Below are 10196 nucleotides of genomic sequence, written 5' to 3' on the forward strand. Positions count from 1 at the left end.
TTTAGTTTGTTGTGTTTATTTAGAAAAAAGATTATTTTGTTTAAAAACTAACAAACTATCCGGACTGAGTCATCAATCCATATTGATTAGTTATAAACTAAATAAATTATAACACTTTCAAAATTTACATAACAAATCATATTAAAGCAATTCAATTTCTTTTGGTTGATAATTCGAACCGAAACAGAGTAGCAAAGAGTAAGAAAAATAATTTAAGGACACATGGTTGGATTGTTTTCACGTTGCGGAAAACAATAAGTAATTTAATTTATATTTTATAATTTGTTTCTAAATTATAAATTATTGTTATTTACTTATCATGGCAGCCTGTTTTTTGGCTTTAACAAGATCAACTAATTCCTTGAAACGTTTCATGCAATCTTTCTTTGTACGATTGGGAATACATTCCGCTATACGATCCCAACGTTCCGGAGTACTAACAGGATATGTTTTAATAGCTTGTTCCAGCAAGCTTTGTTCCATTTTGCTCCAGGGTGATTCTTCCTTTTTCTCATCTCTTTCTACACTTTTCTTCTTAACTGGTTCGGAATCACCATTCTGCATCTTGGTCTTGGGTTTCTCGGCCACGTGGTTGCCGTTAGTCAAAGGTTTCTTGGTGTCGAAAGACATAGAAATTCCCATGTCGTCGACAACTGAATTGACGGGCGGTTTCTTCTTTTCTTTTTCAAATTTGTCGAAAGCTTCTTGATTTGCTGCCACTTTGAGGGAACTCTTAGAGAAATCTGAGCTCTGTAAATCTTTCGCTTTACTTAAAACATCCTTAGCAGAAAAGCGACGGTTGTCTTCGTAAGTACCGTGCTGATTGACAAAATTAGCTATAACGTCCCATCTCTGATTAGTTCCCGCTGGGAAGAAGTTGACACTCTTAATAAGTATTTGTACCAGATCCGGAGACCACTTGGGCGGACCTGATTCTATAATATCTTTGTGTTTAGAGTCGATTTTCTGTGTTTCTGACAGAGCTTTTCTTTCAGCCTCTAGTTTGGCTTCCGTTTCGTTCATTAGTTTAATAAATGTTTCTCTTCCAGCGGTAGGAATTATTTTATTGAGATCCTGTAACTCCACTAATTTTAATGTTTCGCATATCTTTTCAACAGCGGACATGTGTTCCACAGTTTCATTCTCATTAGAAATATAGTAATTGTTAGCCTTACAGTGGTCCCTAAAAATTTTGCGTTCCTTCTTCATGTGCTTCTTCAGGATTTCTCTCTCAGCACGGAGACTATCATTACGAGCTTTCTCTTCTTGGTCAGCGAGCTCCTTGGCTAACTGCGCTTCTTTTAACAGCCTCTCTTCCTCGGCTTTACGTGCTTGTACCGCATCCTGTAATGAAAGGGATTATTATTAGTTATTTTCATTCATTTTTTTTTGTTTTAATTAGATTTTATAAATTCTAAATATTTTTATGAGTTTCAAGTTATAAAGAATTTTCTCAATTCCTTACAATCAGAAACATTAATTTTTGTTACTGTATTTTGTTAATATTAACAGTGTCATTTTGGACATAGATACTAAAATTCTAGCAGGACTATTTGATTGAATTTAAACTAGACACTGAAAAAATAAAACTGGTTGTGGTACCACGGTAGTCACGACTAGTGTCGCAGACTCACAGATCAGAGGTCCAAGGTTCAAATCCCACTCTGTCACAACTTGGTTCTCATTTTCTAAGAGTGAGTTATTTACGACTCGTTGAAAATGGCCCACAAAATTGAAATATTTGTGTAAGAATTCAATCATAAAAAAATATAAAAAACATGTAATAAATAAGTACATAGGTACTTTTAAAAAATACCTGGGGGCGTAATTACAAACGCTATGTTCATCGGAACATACCGAGATGGTATATTTTACTTTTCTACGATCTGTACTTTTCTTGGTATGGCGAATTTTAATTTACCCACATGTCGATACACGTTTTTATTATGTTATCTCCGATGTCATATGATCGAATTAAAGTAATAAATGACACTTAAACTTTACTCCACGTTTAATAATTTCTAAATAAACATTTCTTGTAATAAGTATTTCTCTTTCGTATTTTAAATGGGCGCTCCAGTGATAAAAATTAAAATAAATCGCAATTAAAGCCAAAAATGCCAAATGATTTTTCTATGACATTTGACAGTTCATAAGACGGTATAGTTAACTTTCCCGTCCATCGATATCCATGTACGTATTATAAAACCAGTTCTATCAATATATCGATACATGTCTTCAAAAAGATTGAAAAAAAAAATAGTTATATTTATTTTTTATAACCTCTAAGGTCGCATGGTCTTAAGCATGCACTGTAATTACCCGGAGTTTTCAAACTTCACCGTTTAGAGGCACTGTACAAACTGTCGAAATTTTATCTGACCTCGGTGACATTTTAAAATTTACTTATTTCTCTTTTGTGTTTAAAATAAATTTAAATAAAAGCAATAATTGCTCAGTGGAACAAAATTTTGTCATTTTTAATGGGTATGTGTAGATGCTTGAGCCCTGGTAGTAGAGCATAGATATCGGTTTTTTGATGATATAAAAACTGGAATATTGGACCAAAAATGCGATATTCAAAACACCGATATTGACTGCTCTATTACCGGGATTTCGATAACAGATTAGGTTTTCTTATTTTGTCTGGATTTAAAGTTTCAAACTTCAAATGTAATAATTTGTCATGCCATACGCCATTCCGCTCATTCAACCAATCAGAAAACAGAATGCTGATTTTGTTCAACCAAACTCCGTCACTAGCTTCCTAGTTGCTTTACATAACTACTGAGAGCCATGCCCGCCAACAACACGTTGAATATTTTCTTTATTTAGATTTTGTGTGTTTTAAGAAAGGTATGTGTTTGCTAGGTTGAATATGTTACTGTCACATTTAAAATATATGTACCTACCTAAACTTAAATTGAAGTTGAAGACCTCAAAAATAAACGGTGAATTTAAATAATCAATGTTGATTTACTTTGAAACACTTTTATTTCTAGGATTTCCATCTTTTACAACGATTTTAACCTGAAAACTAAATGCGGTGAAGCAAATAAGATAATGATTTTTAAGTATTTAGCAAAAATATTTAAATTCCGGGTTTACGATATTTGAAATTGTAATATTGGAAAAATATTAATGGAAAAAACATAATAGGTAATAAAAATATGAGAAAAATGGTCCGATAGTCTACGCTTTACTCGGTACATTCCAATGTACCTACCTCAAACCTTGAAGATAAATGATCGGTAGTGTATCATCATGATCGCTCGGGAGAATTTATCTTCAACTATGACGTCCTAATGAAGACATGTCACTTTAGCGCGTAGATTTGTGTACCGTGGCGTACCCTCGGTACATATTGATGTACCTACCCAAAACTTGAAGCGAGAGGGTCGGTAGCTTATTTTCGTAATTGCTTGATAGAATTTATCTTCAACTGTGACATCACAGTGTAGGTATGATGTGTTTAACTTCCAATTGTAATCGCGGCCCTGATTATGTTTAATATTTCGTCATGATCGTATAACAATGACGCACATCATTTTCTTTCGCACATCCGTCGTTATTCTACGATCACGATGACTTATTTGGAAACACTTTTACATGATTTGTATGAGAAAATAAACCATATTATTTCAAATGATTCAATTTACTTTAGGCGGTCTACAATTCTAAGCTAGTAGGAAGGGCCAACTTTAAAGATTATTATTACAACATTCGAGATTTTGGTATTGACTGTACGATGCCGAAGTACATAAGAATAACAAATAACGATGCATTACCTGTCTGGCCTTTTTAACGGCGAGTTTCTTGTCTTTGTCCTCTTGTTTAAACCTCACGATCCTCGGGTCATTGTTGTATCCGAGGTCCACCAGGGTACGGATTCGTGCCATCTCCTCTTTCTTCCTCTTTCCTCTTACAGCCCGGTTTTGCTTCTCTATCCACCTTCTCTCCTCTCGGTCTTGCCCCTTTTCCTTTTCTTCTTCATCATCGTACGAATACTCCCTCCACGACTCAAAGTCGTACCAGAAAGAGTAAAACTTTTCGACTTGACTTCTGGGAGTGTTGTCATCGCCTAGTTTAGGAACGGTTTTCTTCTCTGACCAGCGGGAATTCAGCTCGAAATATTTGGAGAATGTTTTGTAGAAATCTTTTTTCATCTCTGATGAAGACGGGAGGGAATCATCGAACTCGGGGTCCACAGAGTCGTACGAGCGTCGCTTCTGCGGTATGCCCAGGATCTCGTAAGCCTTTGTTATACACGTAAAATAGTCATCGTCGTTCCTAACCTCCTCACCTTGGGCTTTTCGTTTATCGGGATGGTGGCGAAGCACCTTCTGCCTATAGGCCCGTTTAATGTCTTCTTCCGTCGCTTTGATACGCAAATGTTTCATCCCCAGAACGGCGTAGTGATCTTGTTCCTTCCATTCTTTGGGGTCGAGGCTACGGAGATATTCTACATCGTCATCGAAAACTGTGTTTTCAACTTTGTCATCTTCCTTTTCGTTTTGCGCGTAACCTTCCTTGCCGTGATGTTTGATCGTATGGTATTTTAAGAATGCGGGACCGACACATTCTATACATCGTTTAACGATAGGAAATTTCAAAGCTACTGTTCTACAAGTGTTTTCGCCGTTCATCACTTCACTCATTTTTAACACTTTGACATAACCTCCACACGTGGTTTTAGACGAATGCCAATGCCCGAATGCCAGATCTAAATACCGCTATTTAGTACTCGAAAAGGTTATAATACGAATTTTATTATTCCACGATTGCCATTTCAAAATAAATTCATTGTTATTCGCCTGATTGACACATTTAAAACGAACAAGCTTTTATTTTCGCCAGGCGGTTATCGACAGGTATTACAAAAAGAACCTTTTCAGAAATTTGATAGTTGTACCAACTTGAAGTTAGGACCATATTGTTGAATGCTGAATGACATTGACATGTTTAACAGCTGCTGTACGATTGTTGCAAGAAGTGTTCATTTATTATTTGTAGTAGTAAAGAATGAAAAATACAAGAAAAAATTAAATACTTAAATTTTTATTACTTAAAACTTTAAAGAATATAGTTCTTTGTTTTGTATGTTATATTGAACACAACGTTGATTTTTATTCGCGCAGTTTATTCAAGTTGGCCAACATAAATATTATGAATATAGACAATGACTTAGTTAGGCTAGTGATAAATAAGATCTTACCTTTCAGACAATATTTTGGGGTAAGAAGTACATAAATAATAATCACCAATAAAAATGATTTTTCCGCGTCTTTGAGAAACTTTGCCACCATAAAAACTAAATTTTTCCTCTTTAGTACTACCCCACGTATTTTTCACATGAATTTTTATTCCACATTTCGGATGGACACAAATACGTTTCTGATATAATAAATATCTTACAAGAACATTTAGGGATGACTAAGGTCAGCGCGAGGTGGGTTCCAAGAATGCTGACGCCTTTTCAGAAGGAACGACGGGTTCAGTTTTCAAAAGAAAATTTCGACCTATTTGATGAAAGCGGCGAAGCTTTTTGCCTCAAATAGTGACGGGTAATGACACCTGGATTCACCATTGAGATCCGGAAACAACTCAAGAGTCAATGCAGTGGAAACATAAGGGTTCTCCGCCGCCCAAGAAATTCCGGACTCAACCGTCCGCCGGGAAGATTATGGCGACTATATTCTGGGATAATGAAGGTTTTCTCTTGATGATTACCTTCCCCACAAGGAGACGATCACAGGGGCCTATTACGCTGGTGTTTTGCAAAAACTGAAGGCGGCAACACTGGAGAAGCGACAGGGAAAGTCAAGTTGCGGGGTGCTCCTTCTTCATGATAATAACCCCACCCCGTACACAAGTCACGCATTGCTCGGCCTGTTGTGACTGAATAGGGGTTTATAGAATGAAATCACCCCCCCTACAGTCCAGACCTGGCCCCCTGTGATTTGTATCTATTTCGACATTTTAATAAAGACCTAAGGGGACGGAGATTTTCGGGGGATGATGAAGACCAGGAGTTGAATTTTTTTTCTAACAGTATTAACGCACTCCCTGCGAAGTGGAGTAAATGTATTGCTCTAGAAAATTACATTGAAAAACAATTTTTAAAAATCCGTACGTCTGTTTCTTCACACCTAGGTAGATTACTTTTGAATCTCCCTTCGTACATAGCGTACAATCAATTCCATCACCCTTTCCAAACATTTATTTTAACTTTTAAAACAGTTTTGTAAGGGTTAAATAAATCAAACATAGAATACAAACATGTTTTAATTAATTCATAACAAAATGTAAAAATGTGCTATAGTACAAAATAACAAAATTATTAACATTTTGTACACATAATATAACAAAGAAATATGCAAAGTAAACCAGAAATGAATATTTACATACATACATTATTAAACACATACGTTTAAATAAATACATATATATGTGATTTAAGGCATCATTATTGCTAAATAATTTAATGGGGTTCTATTAAGATTGTCCATATTCTGTCAACTTGGTAAAATTTGCAAACATTTATTTAAACGAAAACAAAATTTACATAAATACACACGTAATGTAAATGCGTGCTAGTATGATTTTCATGTTTTCAGACAAAGTATATTGTTGGTATTCTGCGTAAACTGATACAATTGTCAAGATCATACACATATTTTTTTTGTATGAAAATGGTTTTCCTTTGAATTATGATCTCATCGCAAATTTGATAGAAAAATAATAGTAGCAGTTCATAAGTGCATTTTCCAACCAATGTTATTAAAGTAAAATAAAAAGTATTGTTAAAAAGCAACTTATTTAATTAAAAAGAGAATCATTAATCATTAATGGGTCAAGAAAACTTAATTATGTTATCAGCGAATTCTTAAGATTGCACACTGTTTTATTTTTACCTTATTTTAAGAATTGTAAACAAACATCATCTAAATGATATTATTATGTTAAGAAATAGCAAAGTTAATGGGATTTTGCAGAATAATGGAATTATCTACATTGGGATAAATATTTAAAATATAATTATGTAAGTTAATTTCTTATTATCATTTTATTTATATACTATTGAGATGTAGTAATGTTTTCTTAGGCCATCTTTGCAGTGTAGTGGTAACACTCTTGCATGCATGATAGCTTTGGTCAACATTAAAATATTTGTTGAGAGCAGTTTTCATTATATTTTTAATGTTACCCTGGATTGGTATTTGAATCATAATACTTATATGATACCTTCATATAATACATTTACAATATTAATCTGTAATTGATATTCCAATGTGTGCCCTATGCCAAAAAATATGAATGACTCTTTTTTTTCCTTTTCTGCATATTTTATTTATTTAGGAAACTATGCATACTTTTATATAATATTCCTAAGGAGTTTTGGGACAAGTAGATAGGTAATGTTTTTTTTTAGTTTCAGAAGTAGGATTCTATGAATCAGGTAAAAATAATAATTATTGTAACAGCATGCAAAAAAATTGGGAGAATTTTCGGGAAAGTTTTTTAAAACCAATTTATCAAATTAAATTGAAATCATATAAAACATATTATCTAGTGGACTTATGAAATAAAGCATCAATAATTCAATTAGATTTAAAGGGGACAAAATTCAGAACTATTTTACGAAATAGTGTTAAGGAATACATATTCTTTTCAGTTAAAATTCACACATGCAAAACTAAATTTTCACACATAAAACAAATTATGAAAGTAAAAAGTGTTTATTTTGTAGTTCTTTGTTCGACCCTGTTACAATTTAATATGTAAAGGTTTAGTACACTAAAATCTTTCTCTCTCATAATTTATAATATAATTATTAAAACAAAACATTGTCGCATTTAACACCGTGTACCCGAGACCCTGGAACCACTAATAATGTCAATTCCTGTGTACAAGAATATATCTATGGGTGGGGGGAAACAATCACATAAGTCAACTTTTCAATATTGTTTTGATTTGCTCATCTTGTAGTATGCAACTATGTTCACAGGTTTTCCAAAACACGTAAGTCAAATAACATTATTAAGGATAATACTTTATTGCACAAAATAAATGTAAAAGTTATTGGCTACAAAAAAGTTTTCTCGGAGAAGAACCTTTTCTAACTTTATGCCTAAAACAATGTAACATAGAAGAGTTATCACCTAACAATGTATTCCCGATTAATAGCAATAATCCAACTCTTATAAGTATTTTAAAAAGGACAGTCTTTCAATGTTACATTTGATTCCTATATTGTTTGAGACACAAAAAACTGTCTTCTGAAAAGTAAGGCATTTTGACTTATCTGATTGTTTCCCCCACCGATAGATAATATTATATTGATAATTTTGACAGATTAGGGAGGTAAATAGAAATATGTAGTCACATTTTAAATATTTTTTACTAAATGCTATTAAAAATTACCTTTCCATGACATAGAAAAGTCGGTAAGTGGTTATACACAAATATTCAATAACATCCAGTCAAATGTTTTACCACAAAGTCAATGCTTCAAATATTTTTTTTTAATATGCTGCACATATATAATAATATAAATATCGCAAAGGGTAGTAAATTTTATTTAAACCAGGATATGCAAAGTATTATTATTATATATTTAACAATTTTAACATGTACGCAGACACCTTTTTCTCATAGGATGCACTCATTCATATGAGTATATGTCATAACTTTCTTATTTTTTGTAATATTTCACTTCCGATTGGACCGTAGTTGATGATTTGAAGTAAATCTTATTCGTCTAACATACTGGGGCACTTTGGTTGCTGACTGTTTTTTATAAGGACAAAATCTCTCTTCCTACCATATAACTACTTCAGTTTCACGTAGGCTATGGCCGTCTTTTCACTACCAATGTCTTTTGAACTGACGGCCAAAGTTGCTATTTTATAAATAAGAGACACAATTTTGACGACTATAGCCAGCATAACCGCGAACTTGTTAAGAATGATTTTGATACTACACAAATATAGCCATGTGTAGTTTGAAAGTGAAAGCATATGTGAATTCTATTTTTTGCTATCACAAAGCTTTTAATTACATCACAGAAAAATTTAGCATTAAATCGAAAAAACAATAAATAAACAGTGGATACAAAGTTGTGCAATAAAACCATTATGAAGCTGGTTAAGAATAATTTTCATTTGCTTATATTACCAAGACTTTTTAAATAAAAATCAAAGATGATTATTTTTTTTAATAATTTTATTTTGATGATACTTTTTATTAATTTTAGTTTTAATAATACCCTTTCAGAATATGAATAGTCTTTTTGGGGTGATATCATGTAGGTTGGACTCGTTCCAAGGTTTCGGTTACAAAATAATGGCTTCTGCAAGAGCAGCTGAAACGTTGGAAAGATTCCAACTTACACAGGATCAACCAAAAAAGACCATACGCATAGATAACATTGAAAATAACCGCACCTGTTATATTAGATAGATTAGGTCCCTTTGTTAGATTATTAATTTATCTATCAATCTATTACACACGAAATCATACAGTTATAAAACACAGTGTGAAACGCTAATTCGAAATTATACATTTAAAAGATAATTGACTAAACATTGAAAAACACAACTGTCACACGATTGAAACAAATCAACTTAATATATACAAAAACTGATCATTGTAAAAAAAATATTTACATATTTGGTAGATTTAAAACATAATATTAAACACATACATACATACATGCTTTCATAAATAAATAATAATTAATAATTTTACCTACCTGAATTGAAAAAAAGTAAATCGTTATTTATCTTTATAACTTTGTATTTATATTTGTTTATAAACATATACACTGAAAAAACAATAAAAAACATGTTACGATATTAAAAATTATGTATTTCTATTTATATGCCATTTGGCTAAAAACATAATTTAATTATAATCTTTAGAAAATAATTTATTAAAAATTGACAACTGATCTGACCAGAATAAAACTAATCTATAAAACAAATTTAATGTGCTTTCACTTTCACTCCGTGCAAAAAAATAGCAAAAAAAACGGAAAAAATGCTATCAGTAAGAAAGTTTAAAAAATACATGCAAGGCTTTGCAACAATTTTCTTTATTTTTGATTGAAAGAGAGGCAATAGTGTATCTTATAAGAAATTTCTATTATTATAATTTATGTAGAATTGATTAGTATTAGACTAAGCTATTTTTTA

General features: G+C 32.3%; 1 protein-coding gene across 1 annotated transcript; it reads right to left on the reverse strand.

Moving 5' to 3' along the window:
* On the reverse strand, window positions 1–4878 carry LOC148276891 (dnaJ homolog subfamily C member 2). Its single transcript, XM_088233621.1, has 2 exons — window positions 3789–4878; window positions 1–1344 (listed from the first exon to the last, which is right to left on the reverse strand). The coding sequence occupies exons 1-2, from the start codon at window positions 4656–4658 to the stop codon at window positions 307–309; spliced, it is 1908 nt and encodes a 635-aa protein (XP_088089747.1). The 5' UTR covers window positions 4659–4878; the 3' UTR covers window positions 1–306.
* Window positions 4879–10196: the final 5318 nt, after the last annotated feature.

This window comes from Micrasema longulum, unplaced genomic scaffold (genome assembly GCF_059751315.1).
Source record: "Micrasema longulum isolate JH-2025_06_02 unplaced genomic scaffold, ASM5975131v1 h1tg001133l, whole genome shotgun sequence".
NCBI lineage: Eukaryota > Metazoa > Arthropoda > Insecta > Trichoptera > Brachycentridae > Micrasema > Micrasema longulum.